A 25,959-nucleotide genomic window follows, 5' to 3' on the forward strand; every position below is an offset into this window, starting at 1 on the left:
ACACCTGTAATCCCAGCACTTTGGGAGGCTAAGACAGGTGGATTACCTGAGGTCAGGAGTTCAGGACGAGCCTGGTCAACATGGAAAACCCAGTCTCTGCTAAAAAATACAAAAATTAGCTAGTTATGGTGGTGGGAGCTTGTAATCCCAGCTACTCAGGAGGCTGAGACAGGAGAATTGCTTGAACCCGGGAGGCGGAGGTTGCAGTGAGCCGAGATCGCGCCATTGCACTCCAGCCTGGGTGACGAGAGTGAAACTCCATCTCAAAAAAAAAGAAAAAGGTTACTGGTACAAAGTCTAAACCATATAATAAATATTAGAAGATAAACATAATTTTTTGAACTTCTCAGGCTATCCACAAGTTAAAACAAGTCAATAGTATAGCCCCAAAATGGAAATTTTAAGTTTCTAGGCAGCATAATCCAATAAAGTAGTATCCTTTTATCAAATGAACCTATCAAATTATTCCAGTAAATTTTTCCTTAATCCAGTTTTTTCTTATTGATTTTGGGGTGAGGGTGGTATAAAAAGGAAGTATAGTGAGGGGCAATCTGAGAGACCCACTTGTAGAGGTGTGGGTACTGGAAGAAGTGGGACCTGATGTACCATTTTCACTAAGATGTATGGGTAGGCAATGTTCTAGCTGATTTTCCTGACTCAGCCAGAAGGAAAAAATGAAGAGATGTTAGGGCTAAGACAGAGGCAGTATGAACAAGATGGTAGTGTCTTTTTCCTCATGGAGTTACCTGCCCGGTGGAATATGAGTCTTTGCAGGTTCTTAAGAAAGGTAGTGTTGGCCAGGTAGGTGACTCACACCTGTAATCTCAGCACTTTGGGAGGCCAGGGTGGGAAGATCACCTGAGTCAGGAGTTCAAGACAGCCTGGCCAACATGGTGAAACCCCATCTCTACTAAAAATACAAAAATTACCCAGGTGTCGTGGCAGGCGTCTGATCCCAGCTACTTGGGAGGCGGAGGCGGAGAATTGCTTGAACCTGGGAGGTGGAGGTTGTCATGAGTCGAGATTGCACCACTGCACTCCAGCCTGTGCAACAGAGTGAGACTCTGTCTCAAAAAAAAAAAAAAAAAAAAAAGCATTAAAAGCAGAGCTTTGGGAAGATTTGGAAGAGAGACAGAGACTAGCTATAGAAAGACCAGATGGGGATAAGAGCTGAGTAATCAGCACTTAGCACCAATAGGGCCAGTCACGGTTTTTTGTTGTTGGTTTTTTTTTTTTTTTTTGAGACAGAGCCTCTCTCTGTCGCCTAGGCTGGAATGCAGTGGCGTGATCTCGGCTCACTGCAACCTCCGCCTCTGGGTTCAAGCAATTCTCTGCCTCAGCCTCCCGAGTAGCTGGGATTACAGGCGCCTGCCACCATGCCTGGCTAATTTTTGTATTTTTAGTGGAGATGGGGTTTCACCATCTTGGCCAGGCTGGTCTTGAACTCCTGACCTCATGATCCACCCACCTCAGCCTCCCAAAGGGCTGGGATTAGAGGTGTGAGCCACCGCACCCAGCCACAGTTTTCTAAGTAAGTGCCTTCCATGCATTATTTCATTTAATCCTAAGAAAAACCCTATAATTGCAGCTAACTGGCTTTCAGATGAGAATTATTGAATCCTGTCTTGCCAAAGGGCACCTGACCTGACTGTGAGTCAGCCTGAGCCCAGTGGCGGCTGCAGTCAGAGGTAAGAATGTAAACCTGAGAGAGACAGCAAATGAGCAGCCCATAGTTTTGTTATCTTTAGTGGTTATTCAGCCCTTGGCCTGCGGATATGGCTCCTGTGAATCCCCTTTCTGTGTTCTATTAGGTTTACATTACAACGGCAAAAACCGTGATGACTTTTCCACCAACCTAATACTACCATATCAAACTACTGCTTACTAGACCCTTGTGTGTGTGTACGCTTATCCACACAGTCTGTGAGGAGTAAAAATCCTCAGTGCTTAGGATCCCAGTCAGCTATTTTGTTTCGTCAGAAACACTGTCCTGGCTGCCACCTACGTGGTTATTATTTGAGTTCTGCCACGATTCCAGGGATCTGCTCAGCTCTGTGGCTTGGGTCGAGCTCACTCATAAAGCCTCTTGTGGCCGAGCACAGTGGCTCATGCCTGTAATCCCAACACTTTAGGAGGCCAGGGTGGGCAGATCACTTGAGGTCAGGAGTTCGAGACCAGCCTGGCCAACATGGTGATACCCTGTCTCTACTACAAATATAAAAATTAGCGGGGTGTGGTGGTGCATGCCTGTAATCCCAGCTACTTAGGAGGCTGAGGCAGGAATGTCGCTTGAATCCAGGAGGCGGAGGTTGCAGTGAGCTAAGATCATGCCGCTATACTCCAGTCTGGGCGACAGAGCAAGACTCCGTCTCAAGGAAAAAAACAAACAAACAAAAAACCTCTCGTGACTGCTGTCTTTGCTTTCCTTCCTCCATCTGAGGCTGTCATAGCAGATACCGCCTCTCAGCCCTCCATCAGGCCCCTTGTCCCCCTCCCTTTGGCCGTCTCTTCTTGTCTGACATCTTTTGTGAAGGTTTACCCTGTATTTTTTCCATTTACTTGTGATGTTTATATTCACATGTTCCCCTCTTCCCCCATCCCCTGTCCAGGGTTCTCCACAGTCACATATTCATTTTCACAACTTATTTGTCTCCCTCCCCAACCCCAACAAAAAAAGTTTTCTTGTGCACAAATTTTTCTTTGCGTCTTAGATTATTTCCTTAGGATAAACTCCTAGAGAGGGAATTACTTGGACCAAAGGGTATGAGAACATTTGTAACACTCCTGATATAAATTGTCAAAATGACCTCCAGAAAAATGATATGATGTCTTTTTCAAAGGAAAAGTTAAAGTGCTTTTTAAGTTTAGAAGGTATTATCTTTTTGCTTTTCACAGGGGACAGTCAAAACTTCACAGGGGGGAAATCAAGTTAAATTCAGAGCTGGATTTAGATGATGCCATTCTAGAGAAGTTTGCTTTCTCCAATGCTCTCTGCCTTTCTGGTAAGTTCCTACTGCTTATAGGATAGGGCACTACAGCTGTCATTTCATTGAGGGAAGTTTAAATATGTAGTAACGATTTTTGAAGTATATTTTCAGAATACTCAACAAAGGCTTAGCATTCCTTTTCCTTTTTTTGCCTCCGTCAGAAAAAATATCTGGTAGAAAAGGTAGTACTGTGCTGAAGTTACTCGTTCCTTATTAATTGTATTAATAAAGCTTAACCTTCCCAAAAGTAGTTTTTAGATGATTATATTAGCCTTTGTTTTTTTCTCTTCTCTCTATGAAACTGTTATTCTTAGATAGTCTCTAATCCAGACAGAGATGCCCAGCCTCGTGTGACTGGGCACAGGTCCCGGTATAGAAAAACGTACTCTAGTGTTTCATAGCAGTGGGACCCAGAGTCACAGTGGCTGTAAGTTTGTTCTGAAAGATCCATGTCCCGAATAAAACTATAGAAGTTCTTTAAGAATTTCTTTCGCCAGCAGTCTACCTTAGATGGCTGCTGCAGCATCCTGTCCATCCCACCCTGAGGGGCTTCAGAGATTTCTGAGGTTTAGTCCTCGTCCTGAGGAGCAAAGGAGAGGCCAGGAAAGTCTTAGTCCCTCCTGCAGAGCTACCCATGGTATCAAGCTGTACCCTACCCTCCTCAGTTTCCAAGATGTAATATTAGAAAATCAAGAATTCTACTAAACGTAGTTTTGGTCTACCAACAGTTCATGGAAAGCGATTCAGTTTCCTCTATCTACTTTAATTCTGTCCTTTATGATAATTAACTGTTCTCAAGTTATATTTTCAAGGTTTTTTGTTTTTTTTCCAAGTACTTTTTCTTAACCTATTATTGAAATAGTAGTGAAGATACTATGCAATTACGTATTTTATATAAATGTGAATATGATGATAAAGAAATGTTCCATTATTAATTTTTTTCCCAGTAAAACTGGCAATTTGGGAAGCATCACTGGATAAATTTATTGAATCTATTCAGTCAATTCCTGAGGTAATTATATGAATTTTATGCTTATTCAAGGATTGATTTTTATATGGAAAAAATATGAATTTCCCAATGTAACAATACATAGTTGTCTCTCAGTATCCGTGGGAGATTTGTTCTAAGACCCCACTGGATACCAGAATCTACCAATGCCCAAGTCCCTGATATAAAATGGTAAATATTTGCCTATAACCTATGCGTATCCTCCCGTATACTTTCAACTATCTCTAGATTACTTATAATACCTAATATAATGTAAATACTATGTAAATAGTTGTTTTACTGTATTGTTTAGAAAATAATGACAAGAAAAAACAGTTTGTACATGTTCAGTACAGATGCAGCCATTCTTTTTTCTCTAAATATTGTCAGTTTGCAGTTGGTTGAATCTGCAGTTGCAGAACTTATAGAGGGCCGATTGTTTAGGAGTACAACAAAATTATTATAAACAATAAGAAAGCTACACTAAACTTAAGCAAACTAGAACTCCCAGTTGCATGTAAAATGGCAAAATAAGAAACTTCATATTGATTATTTTTTACTTTTTAAAACTTCAAATTGTTTTCCTCTGTTGATGCAGTTGGTGCAGTATTTTTTTAAAAAATATTAATATAATTGAAATGGGGTCTGGCCATGTTGCCCAGGCTGGTCTTGAACTCCTGGGCTCAAGCAATCCTCCAGCCTCGGCCTCCCAAAGTGCTGGCATTACAGGCCATGAGCCACCATGCCCATCAGTTGCAGTATTTTTAATGTAACTGAATTAAAGAAAAAAGTGAAATGTTCCCTAAGAAAGGAAATTATGACCACTTTTCCTGATTTAAGAAAGTGTTTGATAAATTATGAGAAAAATAGTGGCATGAAAAATACATATAAAGTTATATTAACATTTCAGTATACATTAAAAATCATTTTATTGTAATTAACTGTCTTTGTTGTGAAAGAGTAATCTAATTATACTTTGGAAAGGAGGCCCTGCTTTTCCACTAAGAGATTAGGAATGTATATATCATATGAAATGCTGATGAGAAGAGAAATGAAAAAAGGGAATATACAATTTCTACCTAATAAAGTTATGAAATTTCAAGGTGAGTTAAGACATTAATCTGGGAGACAGCCATACTAAAATATTTACATAGGATCCATATCGTGCCACTTCAGATTTTGCCCTGTTGACCAAATGCTTATTAGAAAGAGAGGTACATGGTTTTTTGGTTTTTTGATTCCCTCTCAACTAGGCTTTAAAAGCTGGGAAGAAAGTGAAACTATCTCATGAAGAAGTCATGCAGAAAATCGGGGAACTCTTTGCCCTAAGGTAAAAGTTTTCTCTCTAAATAAAATATTTCATATATTTAACAATCTCAAGAAAACATTCCCATAGTTCTGTGGTAAAGAGCAAACATTTACACCTTTATGGGAATTGTAGCTGTTTTCATTTCATTGGTTATAAGCAGGGAGAACTCTCACCCATTAGAAGTAGTTGGGCTGTGTTAAGACTGTACTGAAAGAAATTATGCATGTGCAAAAGAGATCACGATTCATCTACATTAAACCCACATTAAGGAACACAGTAGATGTTCTTTGAAGGTAGAGAGACGTATTCCTGAATTTGGTTAATGGGAATTCTCTGTAAAACTGTATCACTGCATCCTAATGCTAACTAGACCTAATTGCTACAGAAAAGTTTCTTTGAATCTGAGACACCAAGATGCCACTGGAGAGAAAAACTGCTGCCAGTTAAACTATGACAATACTTTTTTTATCAGAGGATTAAAATTTTACACTTACTGAAATAGCTTTTAGTCTTAGCTGGATATAAATTATATCACATTCCCTCTTAGGCATATATGAAAAGGAGAGCATAAGAAAATAAATTATTTAAAGCAAAGACAAGTAAGTCTCAACTGCCACCTGTCAGACACCATTAATTTTAAGATGCCTCGAGATGTTAAAATGGGAATAACTGTGTCTAAAAACTGATGAATCATTTAAATAAGTGTCTGGAAAGGTTTTCAGCTTATTTTATTCTTGTAGTTGTCCCAGGATTTATGGAATGAAACATCCCAGATGTTGGTGTTTTTCTCACAGGCAGCATTGTCCAGTTTATCCCTTCTAGCATGTGGAATAAGTTACCAGAGCTCATTGCAAATGTTCACCTAAGACTTGTTTTTCCACATTCTCCTTAGACGCTCTGCCTGGAGAGAAGTGGTACAGTGTTTCATTGTCTATGTATCTCTCATAGCTCAGGACTTCTAGTTCAGGGTACCAGCAAAAATTAAAAACCCATCCATCAGGAGCATCGTGTAGCAGATCTGAAGCCTCAGATTCTCTGAGAAGTAGGGTACAGAGATTCTTCTCTCCTGTTCTCTTGGTCATGCAAGTAGAATTTGGTATTAGTGAATTATAATATCCAAACTGAATAGTTAGGACTAAATATACGTAGGTTTGTGAATAGTTTCTATAAAGGCTTACTTTTATTATCCTGTTTTCTTACTTGTACAATAAAAATGCTTATTTGTTAATACAAGGAATGTGATACATCTGTGAAAATAAACGTGGCAAATATTTGAATAAAAAACTAAATCTAAATTTATATAGGGTATGATCCCATTTGTGTAAGCAAATAAAAATATTCATATTTATCTTTATATGCATACACATATACATGTATTTGCTTGCACACACATGCATGTATGAATACAGAAAGATCTGGAAGGACCCAGCAAAGTGTCTCTACAGGCCTGTCCTTAGGGAGAATAAAGGCTTTGAGTCGTGTGGTAGCATAAGAGGGCCTACCACTATTTTTCTGAATCCTTCTCTAGGATAGTTTCCTTTTTTTTTTAAATCATGAACATAGTATGTATGTATTACTTTTTTTTTTTTTTTCAGTCAGGGTCTCGTCCTGTCACCCAGACTAGAGTGCAGTGGCATGATCATAGGTCACTGAAGCCTTGATTTCCCGGGCTCAGGGATTCCTCCTGCCTCACCCTTATGAGTAGCTGGGACCACAGGAGTGATCTACCACATCCAGCTAATTTTAAAAATTATTTATAGAGACAGTGTCTCAAACCCTTGCTCAAGCCATCCTCCTCCCTTGGCCTCCCAAAGTGCTGGGATTACAGGTATGAGCCACCACATCAGCTTACGTGTACTTTTATAACTTAGATTTTTATTTCGTTAAATATCTAAGTGTAAGACCAGGCGCAGTGGCTCACACCTGTAATCCCAGCACTTTGGGAGGCTGAGACAGGTGGATTGCTTGAGGCCAGGAGCTTGACACCAGCCTAGCTAACATGATGAAACCCCATCTCTCCCAAAAATACAAAAATTAGCTAGGAGTGGTGGTATGCGCCTATAATCCCAGCTTCTTGGGAGGCTGAGGCACAAGAATTGCTTGAACCCAGGAGGCAAAGGTTGCAGTGAGCCAGGATCACACCACTGCACTCCAGCCTGGGCAACAGAGCAAGATTCTGTCTCAAAAAAGAAAAAGGCCAGGCGTGGTGGCTCACACCTGTAATCCCAACACTTTGGGAGGCCGAGGCCAGTGGATCACCTGAGGTCAGGAATTCGAGACCAGCCTGACCAACATGGAGAAACCCTGTCTCTACTAAAAGTACAAAATTAGCTGGACGTGGTGGTGCATGCCTGTAATCCCAGCTACTCGGGAGGCTGAGGCAGGAGAATTGCTTGAACCCAGGAGGTGGAGGTTGCGGTGAGCTGAGATCGTGCCATTGCACTCCAGCCTGGGCAACAAGAACGAAACTCTGTCTCAAAAAAAAAAGTAAGCACAGACTTCTTATATTAAAATGTAGAAATTAAGAGGGAGAGTGTGTTTGTGTATGCTTGCTTGTCTAGTGTTTGCAACACTAGAAGGATACAGAGGAAACTAGAAGGGACTACTGATAGGGAAAGATACAGATAAGAATAAGAGTAAGATTTATCAATTTTTACCTGTTTATATCTTCTTGATCTGCTCAGAAGGCTGAGGGAGGAAGATCACTTGAGCCCAGGAGTTTGAGGCTGCAGTAAGCTATGATTGTGTCACTACACTCCAAACTGGGTGACATGTGAAGACATTATCTCTAAAAAAAATTTTTTAATAAAAAACAAAAAAGTGTGTACATATTAAATTTTTTTTTTTTTCAGATGGGTTTTCACTCTGTTGCCCAGGCTGGAGTACAGTGTCACAATCTTGGCTCACTGCAGCCTCTGCCTCCCAGGTTCAAGCGATCCTTCCACCTCAGCCTCCCAAGTTGCTGGGACTACATGCATGCACCACCACACCTGGCTAGTTTTTGTAATTTTTTGTAGAGATAGGGTTTCGCCATGCTGTCCAGGTTGGTCTCGAACTCGCGGACTCGAGCAATCTGCCTGCCTTGGCCTCCCAAAGTGCTGGGATGACAGGCATGAGCCGTCATGCCTGGCCATAAAATTTTTAAGAAAAAAAGCTTAGGCTAGGCATGGTGGCTCACGCCTGTCATCCCAGCACTTTGGGAGGCTGAGGTGGGCAGATCACGTGAGGTCAGGAGTTCAAGACCAGCCTGGCCAACTTGGTAAAACCCTGTCTTTACTAAAAAATACAATAATTAACCGGGCATGGGCACCTGTAATCCCAGCTAACTGGGAGGCTAAGGCAGGAGAATCACTTGAACCTGGGAGGCGGAGGTTGCAGTGAGCTGAGATCATGCCATTGTACTCCAGCCTGGGTGACAAGAGCGACTCTGTCTCAAAAAAAAAAAAAAAAAAAAAAAATTGAAAACAAAGTGAGTTTTTTTCTGTCTACTTCATAAATAACGTTGGTATTAAAAATTGAATTAATTTGGTTCAGAATTTCGAAACCCGTTTGTAAATGTTATTTACACATTTGTTGGAAGTATTTTGCAAAGGTCAGTGTTAACACGTGTTTTCAGCCAGATGCAATGCCACATGCCTGTAGTTCCAGCTACATGGGAGGCAGGAGACAGCTTGAGCTCAGGAGTTCAGGTTGCAGTGAGTTGTGATCACCACTGCACTCCATCCTGGGTAACATAGCGAGACCGTCTCTCTTAAAAAGAAAAAAAAAAAAAAGTTTTCATAAAGCACCATGTAAATATTAAATATAATAGAAACAATGATTTTTAATTCAAGATAAATAAAAAGTTATAATTTTCCCTTTTTTAAAGGCACCGTATAAACTTGAGTTCAGACTTCTTGATTACTCCTGATTTCTACTGGGACAGAGAAAACCTGGAAGGACTTTATGATAAAACATGTCAATTCCTTAGCATTGCCCGAAGAGTTAAGGTATGTATTTTGCACTTTTAATGAGAGAAAAAGACACGTTGTTGCCTGTAAATTGAATGTTTAACTGCTTGCAGAGAAATATCGTTTGACTTCCATTCAAATCTCTTTATATTTCCCCTTCTTGTCCTCTATACAGTCACTTTTCAATTTTTTGTGTCAAAGAATCTTCTGATACTAGCTCTACAGACTAGATAAGGTTGGTGAATAAGATGAGAGTTTGGAAGCCTAATGGTCCATCAGGAAGTTCTTGTCAAGTATCAAGCAAGAGTTCCTGACTGCCCCGATCTGTCATGGTGACAGTGAGAATAGAAATAAATTTAAGGAAGAATCATATAAGACAAGTGATAGGTAATGGCAGACCATGGAGAAGGAAGAATAAAGGATGACTGATGTTTGCCTGGAGGTGACAAGTAGAAAGGTGGAAAAACAATGAGAGGTCAGAGAGGAGATGCTGAGATTAGAGTAGCAACAAGATATCCAATTAGCTCCATCATGTAGGCATTTAGAAGGGCAGAAGCATAGTCGAGAAGAGAGACGTGTATCAAGAAATCCCAGCACTTTGGGAGGCCAAGGTGGGTGGATCACCTGAGGTCGGGAGTTTGAGACCAGCCTGGCCAACATGGCGAAACCCTGTCTCTACTCAAAATACAAAAATTAGCCAGGCATGGTGGCACGCACCTGTAGTCCCAGCTACTCAAGAAGCTGAGGCCAGAGAATCACTTGAACCCAGGAGGCGGAGGTTGCAGTGAGCTGAGATTGAGCCACTGCACTCCAGCCTGGGTGACAGAGTGAGACTGCGTCAAAAAAAGAAAAAAAAAAAAAGCTGTAGTGATGGAGGTAGACCACATGTGGAAAGAGCATAGAAAACAGAAAATTGACATTAGTATAATGTGTACACATAGTTCTGTGACATTTCGCCACATCTATAGATCCATGCAACCACACGATCAAGACACAACTGTGCCCGGTGCAGTGGCTCACGCCTGTAACCCCAGCACTTTGGGAGGCCAGAGGTGGGCAGATCACTTGAGGCCAAGAGTTCGAGACCAGCCTGGCCAATATGGTAAAACCCTGTCTCTACTAAAAATACAGAAATTAGCTGGGTGTGGTGGTGCATGCCTGTAGTCCCAGCTACTCGGGAGGCTGAGGCAGCAGAATTGCTTGAACCCAGGAAGTGGAGGTTGCAGTGAGCTGAGATCGTGCCATTGTGCTCCAGCCTGGGTGTTGCAGTGAGACTCCATCTCAAAAAAGCAAAACAAAAAGACACAAAGCTATTTTATCACCACACAGTTCTTCCTCATGCTACCCTTTATAGTCACACTACCCTCCCCTTACCCAGACTGTCCCTAACCCCTGGCAGTGAGTAATCTCCATCTCCATAATTTTGTCATTTTGAGGATGTTATATAGAGTCATACAGCATGTGACTTTTTAACTGGCTTTTTTCATGGAGCATAATGCCCTCAACTTGGATCCTTCCAAATTGTTGCTTGTATCAAAGTTCCTGTCTTCCTGTGGTTACGGAAACATTTTCTAGTATTTCATTTTGATGTTATTTTTTAGTATATCTCTTTGCATAGATATTTAGTAGTTGCTCTGGTTATTACATCATATGTATATAACTTATTACAATCTACTGATTTCAACATCTTTTTTTTTTTTTTTTTTTTTTTGAGACGGAGTCTTGCTCTGTCGCCCAGGCTGGAGTGCAGTGGCCGGATCTCAGCTCACTACAAACTCCGCCTCCCGGGTTCCCGCCATTCTCCTGCCTCAGCCTCCCGAGTAGCTAGGACTACAGGCGCCGCCACCTCGCCCGGCTAGTTTTTTGTATTTTTTAGTAGAGACGGGGTTTCACTGTGTTAGCCAGGATGGTCTTGATCTCCTGACCTCGTGATCCGCCCGTCTCGGCCTCCCAAAGTGCTGGGATTACAGGCTTGAGCTACCGCGCCCGGCCCTGATTTCAACATCTTGCAGATTAAATGAAGTATAGAATCTATTTCCCTGATGGGTGATTGGATGCAGAAAAAAAAAAGAATCCTTATTTCCTCTATATTCCTTTACCCTTCCCTATTTATAATTTTCTTAACTATTCTTCTGCAGACATAGGAAACTTCATCAGATAATGTTATAATTTTTGCTTCAACCATCAAACATAATTTAGAAAACTAAGAAAAGTAAAGTCTATTGTATGTACCCATGTTTTTATCCTTTCTGTTCTTTTTTCCTTCTGATATTCTAAGATTTCTCTTACTGTTTTTTGTTTTGTTTTCTCCAAGAACTTTGTTTAGCCATCCTTTTAAGGTAAGTCTAGTGAGACAGATTTTCTTAGTTTGTCTTCATCTGAGAGTGTATTAATTTTCTCTTCATTCCTGAAGGATATTTCCTAGAAATAGGATTCTGGGTGGACAGTTTTCTTTCAGCACGTGAAAAATGCCATGCCACTTTCTTCTGACCTCCATGGTTTCTGATAGGAAATCTTTCATAATTCTATGACATGTGCATTTTATCTTTTATCATTTCACAAAGTCTTTGAGGCTCTGTTCACGTCTTTTCCAGTAATATTTTGTCTCTGTTAAGACTGGGTAATTTCCTTTGTTTCATCTTCTAGTTCATTGATTCCTTCCTCTGTTACATTCATTCTGCTGCCCATCATTGAGTTTTTTATTTCTTTTTTTTTTTTTTTTTTTTTTGAGACGAGTCCACCGCTCTGTAGCCAGGCTGTGAGTGCCATTGCGTGGCGATCTCGGCTCACTACCCAAGCTCCGCCCTCCCAGGTCCACGCCATTCTCCTGCCTCAGCCTCCCGAGTAGCTGGGACTACAGGCCCTAGCCGGCGCTAAATTTTGTATTTTTTGGTAGAGCCGGGGGTTTCACCGTGGTCTCGATCTCCTGACTGCCAGCCGATCCGCCTCGACCTCCCAAAGTGCTGGGATTACAGGCGTGAGCCACCGCGCCCGGCGAGTTTTTTATTTCATTTATTGTATTTTTCAGTTCTAAAATTTCCATGTTTTTGTCTTTGTATCTTCTGTTTCTTTGCAGAGACTTCCTGCTTTTTCATTTGTTTCAAATGTGTTCAGAATTGCTTATTGAATCATTTTTATGATGGTTGCTCTAACATCATCTGATAATACCTAACCTCAGATACCTCTTGATGTTAGCGTCTACTGATTGGCTTTTCTTATTCCCTCCAACTAATTTTAATACCTCCAGTTTCCCTCATTGCCTCAAGTGTTCTGGCTTCATATACAAGGTCCTTCCTATTGTATCCCTTTTTCAATCATATTTCCTACCAATCCCCATATTCACTTTGTATCACATCAAAAATAAAGGATTAGCCTGGGAAACACAGTGAGACCTCATTTCTACTAAACGGTTTTTTAAAAAATTAGCCAGGTATAATGGCATGTGCCTGTAGTCCCAGCTACCCTGGGAGGCTGAGGCAGGAGTATTGCTTTAGCGCAGGAGTTTGAGGCTGCAGTGAGCCATGATCATGCCACTACATCCCAGTGTAGGTGACAGAGCAAGACCCTGTCTCAAAAAATAAAAATAAAAAATACATGATTTATAATTTCAAAACCCTACCATGACTTATTGAATGCTATGTTCCACTTTAGTGTCTACACTTTTTTCCTCTAAGCTAGACACTGCCCCTTGCAAAACCACATCAAAGGTATCTGCAGTTGTCACTCATCTTGGTACCACCTATTCCTCTGTAGGTGTCTTCCAGCACAGGACAGTAGAGATCATCACCACTGGTCAGGGCAAGAAAACCAAGCTATGTTGCTCTTAGCTGACACAGAAAGATTGTTTAGTGATGGTTTAGAAATCAAATTCAGTGGACTCCATCAATACAGTTTTAGATACCAAAGGTCTAACTAGACACCGATTTGACAATCAATTATCTGGTCAAACATGAAAAGCACTGGACTTTCTTGGTTGTCGACTGTGCACACAGGCTGAAGATCCAGAGGAGGCAAGGGAGGAATACTGAAAGCTTTATACAGATGAGGTATTTCCTGTGGTTGTGTTAGCTATTCCTGTGTAGCAAATTACCCCAAAACTTGGTGGACTGAAACACCCACTTACTGGCTGGGCACAGTGGCTCACGCCTGTTACCCCAGTACTTTGGTAGACCCATGCAGGCAGATCATTTGAGGCCAGGAGTTCAAGACCAGTCTGGCCAACGTGGTGAAACCCCATAAATTAGTCAGGCATGGTGGCATGCGCCCGTAGTCCCAAGTAGCTGATTCTGGAGGCTGAGGCACGAGAATCACTTGAGCCCAGGAGGCAGAGGTTGCAGCGAGCTGAGACTGCACTACTGCACTCCATCCTGGTGACAGAGTGAGACTCCGTCTCAAAAAAAAAAAAAAAAAAAAAAAATGAAACACCACTTACTATCTCAGTTTTTGTGGGTCAGGAATCGGTGCAGCTTAGCTGGGTCCTCTGATGCTGTGTTTCCCACAAGGCTGCAGTCATCTCAGAGATTCACTTCCTAGTTCACTCGTGGTTATTGGCTGGGTTTGGTTCTTCTCAGGCTATTAGATTGAGGCCTCAATTCCTCATAAGCTGTTGTCCAGAGGCTTCTCCATAGAGCATCTCACAATGTGGCAGCATGCTTCACTGGAATGAACAAGTAGGGGAGCGATATGGCTTAGATCTGTATCCCTGCTCAAATCTTGTGTCAAATTGTAATGCCCCGTGTTGGAGGCAGGTCCTGGTAGGGGGTGATTGGATCATCAGGGTAGATTTCTCACGAGTGGTTTAGCACCATGTGCTAAACAGTGGTGCTGTTCTCATGATAGTGAGTTCTGGCGAGGTTGTTTAAAAGTGTGTAGCACCTGCATCTCCCCTCGCTCTCTTGCTCTCGCTTATGCCATGTAAAGTACCTGCTCTCCCTTCACCTCTCACCATGATTGTAAGTTTCTGGAGGCTTCCCCAGAAACCAAGCACATGCCAGCATCATGCTTCCTGTAGAACCGTGCAGAGCCATGAGCCAATTAGGCCTCTTTTCTTTATAAATTTGCCAGTCCCAGGTATTTTTTTATAGCAATGAGAGACTGGACTAATACAGAGAGGAAGAGTGACTGTCAGGAAGAGAATGCTAGTAAAACAGAAGTCACACTCTTTTGCAACCTCATCACAGAAGTCACATCCCATCACTTTTGCTGTGCTCTCTTTGTTAAAAACAAGTTAGGGCCGGGTGCAGTAGCTCTTGCTTGTAATCCTAGCCCTTTGGGAGACTGAGATGGGAGGATCACTTGAGGCCAGGAGTTCAAGACCAGCCTGGTCAACATAGTGATACTCCATCTCTTTAAAAAAATTTTTTTTCTTTAAAGCAAGTTATGGCCAGGCGTGGTGGCTCACGCCTGTAATCTCAGCACTTTGGGAGGCCTAGGTGGGTGGATCACCTGAGGTCAGGAGTTCAAGGCCAGCCTGGTCAACATAGTGATACCCCATCTCTTAAAAAAATTTTTTTTTTCTTTAAAGCAAGTTATGGCCAGGCGTGGTGGCTCACGCCTGTATCTCAGCACTTTGGGTGGATCACCTGAGGTCAGGAGTTCAAGGCCAGCCTGGCTAACATGGTGAAACCCTGTCTCTACTAAAAATACAAAAATTAGCTGGGCATAGTGGCGGACGCCTGTAATCCCAGCCACTTGGGAGGCTGAGGCAGGAAAATCACTTGAACCCAAGGGGGCAGAGGTTGCAGTGAGCCAAGATCGTGTCACTTCACTCCAGCCTGGGTGAAACAGCAAAACTTCATTTCAAAAAAAAAAAGGCAAGTTATTAGGCTGAGCCTACTCTCGAGGGTAGGGGATTACACAAAGGTGAACACCAAGAGGCGGGGAGTCTTTGGGTGACATCTTAGAAATCTGCCTACCACAGTGGTTTTGAAAAAGATGGCGAAAATTCTAGAAACATACTTTATGACCACTGACCCACATGATCCTCATACTAATAATTACTTTAATGGTTGCCAGCTTCAGGCCATCAAAGATGGTGGAACCATTGCTGATCTCATTGTGTTCTGAACTGTCAGCAAGCCAAATGCCACTGCTCTCGGTTTGGACGAGAACGTTAATGCCAAAATTGATGATCTGATCTTTGACCTGGGTGGCATTTGTTATCTGTCCATCCTCAGTATTCAAGATGGAATTGCTGAAGTCAAGTCTACAACTGAGGATACCCACCTGAGTGAAGAATACCTTGACAACTAAGTGCTCAGCTGTTTCATGGCTGAGATCAACTGCAGGTACAGAAAGGACACCTGTGAGAACAAGCAGGCTGCCCAAGCCCTTCGGCCTCTACTAAATGTACTCTTCATTCTGGTGTCGGGGCCAATTTGAGATTGAGTCCCTCCATGAAGGGGTTCACATCTATGCCTCTGTGCACATGAGCAGCTGGAAGAATTGAAAGCCACCCATCCCTGGCACCCTACACCTGTGGAGAAAGCCATAAGCAGTGTCACCCAGACACACCACCAGTCCTTCACGGGTGGCTCCATCTGTATCCCCAAGATTTAAAATCTCCTATAGGGCCGGGCGTGGTGGCTCACACCTGTAATCCCAGCACTTTAGGAGGCCAAGGTGGGAGGATGGCTTGAGGACAGAAGTTCGAGGCCAGCCTGACCAACATGGTAAAACCCAGTCTCTACTAAAAATACAAAAATTAGCCAGACATGGTGGTGCATGCCTATAATCCCAGGTACATGAGGGGCTGAGGCACAAGAATCACTTGAACATGGGAGACGAAGGTTCCAATGAGCTGAGATTGCATGACTGTATTCCAGCCTGGGTAATACATTGTCCAGTAAGACATTTCTCCAAAAAAATAATAAAGTAAGATAAAGTCTCCTACAGGAAGAACTAGAGCTGAATTTATTTACAGGCAGCATGATCTTGTATGTAGAAGACCTGAAAGAATCTACAAAGAAGCTACCAGAATAAGTGAGTTTATCAAGGTTTCAAGATCAATGTATAAAAACGGTTATCTTTCGTTATACTACCAATACACAATTGGAAAATGAAATTTTAAAAATACTGTTTATAGTAGCACCCAAAACTTGAATTACTCAGGTTTGAATTGAGTGATTCAACTATTCCAGAATAATGTTAATTAATCATTGGAGTAATCTGAGCAAGCTAATTGTTTATTTCATTCCCATCTCACTCTGGGACATCGTTTTTGGTGTGAAATCTTCTGCAGGAGTTATGAAATACCTAAAAGGTCTCAAAACTACATTTCTCAGTTTCTCAGCATCCCAAAGGCAGTTCAGACTCGTTGGATGATGTCAAGGTTATTTAGAAGGGGTTGAAAGAGTTCACCCTGCCTTAGGCTCAGCATAATGTTGGCATTACAGTCTTCCAAGAAAACAGATGGAACAAAGAGTGGCGGGGTTTTTTTTCTCCCTCCCTCAAAAAGTAGAAGGGTCTTGAGAAAATAGGGGTGAGTAGGCATAATATATGCTAAAAAGTTGAGCACAGAGGTCCAGATGCAGAGAGCAGTTACACAGTGTCATGGGACAGAAACTAGTTGGCAGTGGATCCCTCGCTCCATTTTCTCACGTCGTTATCCCCCGAAGTCCTGTCATTGAGGCTTCTGTCCCCATGCCACCTACTCCATGAACACTTGTTTGTTGTCATGACTTCTAATCCCACATTCTCCTGGTGATTTTCAAATGTCTCTCTCATCCCAGTCTCTCGTCTGCCTTCCAAACGTTTCTAGTTGCCCCTCAATCTCACAGATCTTCCTCATTTACATATCTCATTGCATCCTTTTAAAAATTATGTGTGCACCGTTTTCCACTAGAATGTAGGCCCCTTGAAATCGGAGACCATGATTATTTTCTTGCCTGTTCTTGGCAAAGGCCTCATATACAGTATGTCCTCAAAAAATATTTGTAGGATTTAGTCAGCTGATTTAAGATTTCAAAATGAAACTTATGGTATTTCCCTCACCCCCAGAATATAGTAAACCTTTTCAGTTCTCTATTTCAGCTCATGGGAGGACCTTCTAGCCTCACCTATCTAGTCATTCAACCAGAAACTTAAAAGTCATCTGGGTGTCCTTTTTCTCCTTCACCCTCCATATCCAGTCAAACGATCTTTTTATTTTCCTCTAAGTATCATGGATTCATTAACAAATATTTATCGAAAGCCTATGTGATAGGCCCTGGGCTGGTGAAACAGGAGTACCATACTGACCTCTGATTTCAAGCCCCCAACTATTAACGTTCATCCACACAGCCCCTCATCTTCCTTTCCCACCTGGACTTGTCTAATTCCTTCTTCACTCTGTCTCCAGACTGGACCTTTTTCCAGTCTCTCTGTACCCTTTGGCTGGAAGACAGAGATGTGACTATTTCACCATTCTGTCTCCTCTGCCCAGCATAGTACAGTAAATGTTAAACAAATACTTCCAGATTGAAGAGGCCTCCCCATTACCTGCAGAATGAAGTTCAGATATTCTAGCATGACATGCTGCTTTCCTATTGCTGCTTAACCTAGTGGCTTATCAGAAATTTACCATCTTACTGTTCTGTAGGTCAGAAGTCTGGCATGGCCTAAAGTTAAGGTGTTGATTCCTCTTTGGAGACTGTGGGTGGAATCCATTTCCTCACCTTTTCCAGTGACGGGAGGCCACCCATATTCCTTGCTTATGGCCCCTTCATCTAACAAAGGCCAGTGGAATCCTCATATTGTATCATTCTGAACTCTTCTGCCTCTCATTTCCACTTTTAAGGACCCTTGTGATTACATTGGGCTTACCCAGATAATCTAGGATTATCTCCCCATCTTAAGGTCAGCGAATTAACAACTTTAATTTCTTATACATTCTTAATTCTCCTTTGCCATATTATATTCACAGGTTCCAAGAATGAGGACATAAATATCTTTGGGGTGGGGGACATCATGTACACAGTACCTCTCACAATCCAGTACTAACTTACCTTTTTTTTTTTTTCTGAGACGGAGTGCAATGGCATGGTCTTGGCTCACTGCAACCGCCAGCTCCTGGGTTCAAGTGATTCTCCTGCCTCAGCCTCCCAAGTAGCTGGGATTACAAGCGCCCGCCACCACACCCAGCTAATTTTTGTATTTTTAGTAGAGACAGGGTTTTGCTGTGTTGGCCAGGCTGGTCTTGAACTAACCTCAAGTGATCCACCTGCCTTGGCCTCCCAAAATGCTGAGATTACAGATGGGAGCCACCGCCCCCAGCTAACTTACCTTCTTAACCTCACTTCCAAGCACTTTCTTCTAGGTTGTCCACAATCTAGCTATGCTTGTCTCCATGCTGTTTCCTATGCTTGACATGCTCCTTTCATGCCCCCATACCCCCACCAGCAACCCACCTTTTCTTCATGTCTGCTGCCTTTTAAAGCCTAATTCACATTGCCTGCCTCTGTGAAGCCTCTCCTGGTTTTTTCTTTGCTCCCTTATCTGCATGCTCAGAGCATACATGCCTCTATACCTAAATAAACAGAAAGCATGCTGTGGTAGTAGGCACTTTTTTTGTGTGCGCGCCACGGAGTCTTGCTCTGTCGCCCAGGCTGGAGTGCAGTGAGCGATCTCGACTCACTGCAAGCTCCACCTCCTGGGTTCATGCCATTCTCCTGCCTCAGCCTCCTGAGTAGCTGGGACTACAGGAGCCGCCACCACGCCCGGATAATTTTTTTGTATTTTTAGTAGAGACAGGGTTTCACCTTGTTAGTCAGGATGGTCTTGATCTCCTGACCTCATGATCCTCCTGCCTCGGCCTCTCAAAGTGTTGGGATTACAGGCATGAGCCAGTGCGCCTGGCCATAGGGACTCTTGCTTGCACATTTCAGTGTGTCGTCAGGTGTTTGGGTTAATTGAGGTTTGAAGCTAAGTTGTTAGACTTAATAGGAGACTTTGGGACATTTAGGAGACTTGTGGTAATATGAACAGACTCTAAAGGAATAAATTGGATGATGATGAGGTAGTGGAGAAAGAAAATGTTGCCTGTTTTTTGGCCCAAGTTGAAAGAAAACGCAAGAGGCTGAATCAGTAGTCTACAGAGAGAAGCAAGCTTAAGGATGAACATTAAAGACCAAGATCAAGTAGCCAATAGAAACAGACATTAGGCCAGGCGCAGTGGCTCACGCTTGTAATCCCAGCACTTTGGGAGGCCGAGGCAGGCAGATCACGAGGTCAGGAGTTCAAGATCAGCCTGACCAACATGATGAAACCCCATCTCTACATAATACAAAACTTAGCCAGGCATGGTGACACACACCTGTAATCCCAGCTATTCACGAGGCTGAGGCAGGGGAATCACTTGAACCAGGGAGGTGGAAGTTGCAGTGAGCCAAGATCGTGCCACTGCACTCCAGCCTGGGTAACAGAGTGAGACTCTGTCTCAAAAAACAAAACAAACCAAAAAAACAGACATTAGGAAAGGGCAAGAGGAAAGGAAAAGAGGGTGGGGAAAGGAAGAGGGAAGAGGCATGCTCTAAACATTTATACAGATTAGAAACTACAGGGTGACCATAACGTCTGGAAATAGAGGCAAAGGTGATGAGTGTGGTTCAGCGAGTTAGTCCTGTGGTTCTATGAGTAAGGTAGTTTCTTTTTTTTATTATTTTTTTTATTTTTTTGGAGATAGGATCTCAGTTTGTCACCGAGGCTGGAGTGCAGTGGCATGATCTTGTCTCACTGCAGCCTTGACCACCTGAGCTCAAGCAATCCTCCCACCTCATCCCCGCCAGGTAGCTGGGGCTACAGGCACACACCACGCCTGGCTAATTTTTTTGTAGAGACAAGGTTTCACTGTGTTGCCCAGGCTGGTCTCCAACTCCTGAGCTCGAGTGCTCCCCTGCCTCAACCTCCCAAATGCCAGGATTACAGGCATATGCCGCCCAGCCTAGTAAGGCAGTTTAATGCTATGTGCAAAAATCGTAACATGGTGCAGTAACACATTCCAATCAACTCCTGAACATGTACATGTGATTTATCTCTTAACGTTCGCTGACCAAACCTGTAACTTCAGCATACCCCATGAGACAAACTGTTCTAAAATTTTGCTTCCAGGATTTCCAGTTTCCAGAAGCAAGTGACTAAGATACTAGGTAGGCATTTAACAGTTGTCACATCCAAATTTTGAATTCAGGGACTTTATTTTCTTTGAACCCCCACAGCCAGCTTGTTTGGAGGCATCGGAATGCAGAACTGTTGCTGTTCAGTTGAAAGCAATGCCATCTAGTGGTGTGTGTGCAGCAGGTCAAATGTTAAGCGTAGGTTTCTAGTAGAAAGTAAATTATCTTTAGGTCTTGCTAAAAAAAACATGTTTCAAGTTTGCCTTTTTTAACTGCTAAAAAGGGCAGCTACTAAAAACTAGGACTCAAAAACCTATTTTTAGTTCTTCCATCAAAATCTTACAAATAGAGCTTCAGTATGCCAAGTATTTCTTGCAGTTAAATCTGTACATTACAAAATGTCTCTGGGTGGATTCACAAGAAACTGATAATGTTGCTAGCTGTCTTTGGGCAGAGAACTGAGGACCAGGATTTTTCACTGTATAGCTATAAAATTTTTATGCATATGACTGTATTGTTTAAATATAAATACGTTACTAAAATTTTTCTTACACAGGTCATGAATGAAAAACTTCAACACTGCATGGAACTAACAGATCTAATGCGGAATCACCTGAATGAGAAGAGGGCACTCCGCTTGGAGTGGATGATTGTCATCCTCATTACCATAGAGGTAAGGTGGAAGTGCTCTGTACCATAATCAGTTACCGTCTCTTAACAAATACAGGGGCTATGCTAATAAGATAGTTTGAGATAGAAAATTATTAGCAGGAAAGAGGCTGACTTTGTTATCATTACTGTTTGGAAGTTTCAAATTACTATTTTGCAAATACATTAAAAGTAATTTTTGAAAAGGTTCACTTTTTAAAATTTGAGAGTGGACCTCAAGGTTCTGCATTTTTAAAGACAGCATTTGGAAAAAGTTCTAGCTGTTAATTTATAATGTACAGCTCAACATCAAATCAAGCATCTATGTCTCCAATTCACAGTTTGCCATGTGAGAAAGGGCAAACATTTACCTTACTTTGGGAGCATTTCTCATTAATCAGAATCTTGGAAGTCATTTTAGTTTGTACCCATAATTTGCCTGTCATGAAATAATTCTCACTTTTTATTCTAAGGTAATGTTTGAGCTGGGACGAGTATTTTTCTGATCAAGTGATAACCAAAGTGTCACTGCAAGAGATTCAGGTTCTACAATCAAAAAATAAATGTTCAGCCGGGCACGGCGGCTCATGCCTGTAATCCCAGCACTTTCGGAGGCCAAGGAGGATGGCTCATTTGAGGTCAGGAGCTCAAGTCTGGCCAACATGGTGAAACGTCTCTACTGAAAATACAAAAATTAGCCAGGTGTGGTGGCACATGCCCATGATCTCAGCTACTCGGGAGGCTGAGGCAGGAGAATCTCTTGAACTTGGGGAGGTGGAGGTTGCAGTGAGCTAAGATCACGCCACTGCACTCCAGCCTGGGCATCTCAAAAATAAAAATTAATGTTCACTAATGGGTGATCATTTAATAGGTGTTTTTTTTAATCAAGAAATTATCTTTTTCAGCCCCCAATATATTGTGTGAATAAAAATGAATCTAGTGTTTACATCACTGACAATTCAAAAGGAAAATATTTCAGTTAAGAACTATGGAAAACCTTAGCATCTAGGGAATCTTGGCAGATACTTTTTAAAGCCAAAGGACTTAGGTTTTAGACACCACAACTTAACCTATCCCCAGGGAATCCCATCATGACCCTGGCTAAGGGAACCATACAGGAACTCAAGTGTTGAAATCAATATATACAGGCCGGGTGCGGTGGCTCACACCTGTAATCCCAGCACTTTGGGTGGCCGAGGCAGGTGGATCACAAGCTCAGGAGATCGAGACCATCCTGGCTAACACAGCGAAACCCCGCCTCTACTAAAAATACAAAAAATTAACCGGGCGTGGTGGCAGGCGCCTGTAGTCTCAGCTACTCGGGAAGCTGAGGCAGGGTGAACCCGAGAGGCGGAGCTTTCTGTGAGTTGAGATCACGCCACTGCACTGCAGCCTGAGCAACACAGCAAGACTCAGTCTCAAAAAAAAAAAAAAAAATCAATACATACAATAACAATACAGGCTTGTTATGTGGCAGAGATGAAATCTTAAATACCTATTTTGGATGGCATGATTTGAGTATGGCTGTTCACTGGCACCTTTTATTAATGCTTTGTCCTTTCACCAAGTTAGTCACAATATTCTTCCCACATTTGTTTCAGACATATTTTGAGGAAATTTAAAAAATACCAAGCACAAAGAATCTAACATCTACATATTTACCTCCTTGGGTTGACAACATTAAAAAAAAAAAAAAATCAAATCTTTATCTTCATTGCCTTTTATGCATAACCCCTCATGCCCCACTATAGTCCTCACTTGTCAACTTTTTTTTCACACATATCCTTTTGTTTTGCAACTCACTTAACTGCTACACAGTATTATACTTGAGAATACATTCATCTGATGGACATATTTATTTGCAGTTAACAGTGCTAGGATAAACATCTGATGTCTTCCAGCGAGATTTCTTCAGTAGCTGTCTTCCATTTGAGGTACCTGCCTGTATGCCAAGGGTACCCACAAAAATTCTCCAAGGAGCATACAGGCACGAATAGTTCAGGAATTGCTTTTTAGGATGGGTGTGGTGGCTGACGCCTGTAATCCCAGCACTTTGGGAGGTCAAGGTGGGAGCACTGCTTGAGGCCAGCAACCCTGTCAAAATAACTTTAAAAATTGCTTTCTAGATGAAGTTCCTCCTGATTTTCATAAAATCAACATACCTGTGTACACACCTGCAGTGTATCCTGTTCTTACCATCTTTCCTTATCACACTTACACAAGAGGCATCTCTCACCTATCCTCAATAGTTTGGTCCACTATATTCAATAACTTTTAAATACATTAAATCTATTTGTCAACATTTTTGGAAAACCACAAAAACAAGAGAACAATTTGAAAGATTGCTAAATGCAACCCTCCTTTAATTGAGGCCATTATGTTTTCTCCCATTTTTTTTTAGGAGGTACAATTCCAGTAAAATTTTACTGCAAGTATCAATGTATAGAATTTGCTGTTTTGGTCAACTAATTAGTAGTAACAATGTGAAATAGTCCAGAAAAAAAACATGAACATTTGATGCCTTATGGTTACAGCAAATTAAATACTTCAAGTTCTATAAAAAAATTTACAAGAAATAAAAGGATCAAAAGAGGTTCATAAACATTTATTAGCATAAAGTGTTGTAAAGGAAATGTAACACAAATACATTTTCAAGAGGAAAAACATTTGCATAGTTCACCTATGTTTACATGGATCATGGTGGACATCAGCTCAGTACACTATTACAATGCACTAAATTAGAAGGGCTTTCCTTAAGTAACAAAACAGCTTTATTTTAAAATACCAGTATTTATGATACACTGGCAATTACATCTTTTTCAACTAATCTTATGATTCAAAACTTCAACTTAAAGTTATGAAAGTTTAAATAATTGTTTTAGTTGTAACATAAGTAAAAACTTTCACTTAATAAAGTAAAAACTTAATATTAAGATCACCACTTCTCTAAGAACAAAATGACCAAGAAATTACACAGAGTATTTACAGCCTAAAGTAAGTACATTCACCACTGGCTCCCAAAATCCTCAAAGGGGTATCTAATTTCTATCACACATGAGAGCTCACTGATTAAGACCAACCTGGATTTGAATTGTTTCACCACAAATTCTTGCTGTTATAACCTTGGGCAAATCACTGAACCTCTTGGGCCTCAGTTTCCTCATCTGTGAAGTAGGTTTAATTATTAAACTAGCTCACAGGTTGCTGTAAGGATTAATGAAATATGTGTGAACAGGAGGGTTTAATTATTAACCTATCTCACAGGGTTGCTGTGAGATTAACTCCCAGATGAAATGGAGGCTAAATCAAATTCCCAGGAACCATCTTTGAATCTTTAAGAAGTATCATAACTGAAACTTACAGAATATACGTTACTGAATCCTGCACTGGAACAGAAAGGTTAATTTAAATATAAAGCAATATTTTCACTGTATAAAACGGGTTGGCTCCTCAGTGCAAGCCCAAAAAGGCTTTTTTAAACGACATATTTTTGCATATACCAAACAGCAGTGGCCAACAGGTATTCTGGGGTGCCTTCTTGGATAACCATAGCAGTCAGAAGCAGACTTTTTTTTTTTTTAAATACATAATATCAGTATCTTTCTAGTTCTACCATTTTAAAAATAAACCGTATTTGCCGGTTTTAAATTACTGTCCTGTCTACTACCTAAAGCAGGTTTTCCAAAGTATGGTCCTCAGACCAACTGCATCAGCAAATACTCAAGACTGTCCATTAATATTACTGACTCCTGAGTTCTACACCATACTAAATCAGAACATCTGGGACCACAGCTAGGAAATCTGTTTCTTCTAATTCTCCAGGAGACTCTTACGCTCCCTAAGCTCTGAGAAACACTAACTTAGTCTATGTATTGGTTTATACTCAGGTTACACAGATTTTAAATAATTCATTAGCACTCTCTTGCTAAGTACTAATCTCAAGTGACTCACTTCTCTCTTTCACCAACCCAATCTCCTCAGACCCTGCTCTATGCCTTTACAAAGTACATGTGTTGGGATAAGGTGATGTGGATGAGAAGTAGAGGGAATTTTTCCAAATCCAAATATCTAACTTTCAGCGCTCTCCATTGGTTCTTAATTGCCATTTTAAAGGAAGGTTTTAATGTCACCATTCTAAATTCCCTTCCCTCATAGAGGGTTAATGAAACAGTATTTTTTCTTTTTTCTTTTCTTTTTTTTTTTTTTTTTGAGATGGAGTCTCACACTTTTGTCCAGGCTGGAGTGCAGTGGAGCCATCTCAGCTCACTGCAAGCTCTGCCTCCCAAGTTCATGCCATTCTCCTGCCTCAGCCTCCCAAGTAGCTGGGATTACAGGCGCCAGCCACCACGCCTGGCTAATTTTTTGTATTTTTAGTAGAGACAGGGTTTTATCATGTTGGCCAGGCTGGTCTCGAACTCCTGACCTCAAGTGATCCTCCCGCCTCAGCCTCCAAAAGTGCTGGGATTACAGGCATGAGCCACCACGCCCGGGCAACAAAAGTTTTTAAAGACCACATTTTCACTTTCTCTGAACAATATCAAACAAAACGTGGACTTTTAAATGTTTTAACAACAAAACCTTTCCACATCCCCTAAACTGTTAATCTGGGAAGCATGCAGCATTGTAAAACTGACTCATACTCATTTTATTTCATCCAATTCTACAATTATTTATTAGAAATTACGATGCGCTACTCTAAGATCTAAAACACAGTGCTAAAGATGACACATAGGGCCTCTGGCTTTCACGAAGCTTACATTCCAATGAAGACAGCAGGAAAACTAAGTAATCTGCTTATAGACAGATGCTCTATAAAGAAAGCTAAGGCTGGGTGCAGTGGCTCATGCCTGTAATTCCAGCACTTTGGGAGGCTGAGGCGGGTAGAATCACCTGAGGTCAGGAGTTCGAGACCAGCCTGGTCAACATGGAGAAACCCCATCTCTACTAAAAATACAAAGTTAGCCAGGCATGGTGGTGTGTGCCTGTA

General features: G+C 41.6%; 1 protein-coding gene across 5 annotated transcripts in view; it reads left to right on the forward strand.

Moving 5' to 3' along the window:
* Positions 1-21,911, forward strand: part of RMND1 (required for meiotic nuclear division 1 homolog) — a 47,420-nt gene extending 25,509 nt beyond the window's left edge. For 2 of the 5 annotated variants that reach the window (XM_031667349.1, XM_031667351.1), the window contains 6 exons: positions 2,896-3,002; positions 3,935-3,999; positions 5,229-5,305; positions 9,153-9,273; positions 20,881-20,997; positions 21,446-21,911. In XM_031667349.1, coding sequence (XP_031523209.1) covers positions 2,896-3,002; positions 3,935-3,999; positions 5,229-5,305; positions 9,153-9,273; positions 20,881-20,997; positions 21,446-21,478 — 520 coding nt within the window. In that variant the 3' untranslated portion in view covers positions 21,479-21,911. The other 3 variants (XR_004184390.1, XR_004184389.1, XM_031667350.1) reach the window with 3 other exon arrangements.
* Positions 21,912-25,959: the final 4,048 nt, after the last annotated feature.

The sequence above is a fragment of the Papio anubis genome, chromosome 6 (genome assembly GCF_008728515.1).
Source record: "Papio anubis isolate 15944 chromosome 6, Panubis1.0, whole genome shotgun sequence".
NCBI lineage: Eukaryota > Metazoa > Chordata > Mammalia > Primates > Cercopithecidae > Papio > Papio anubis.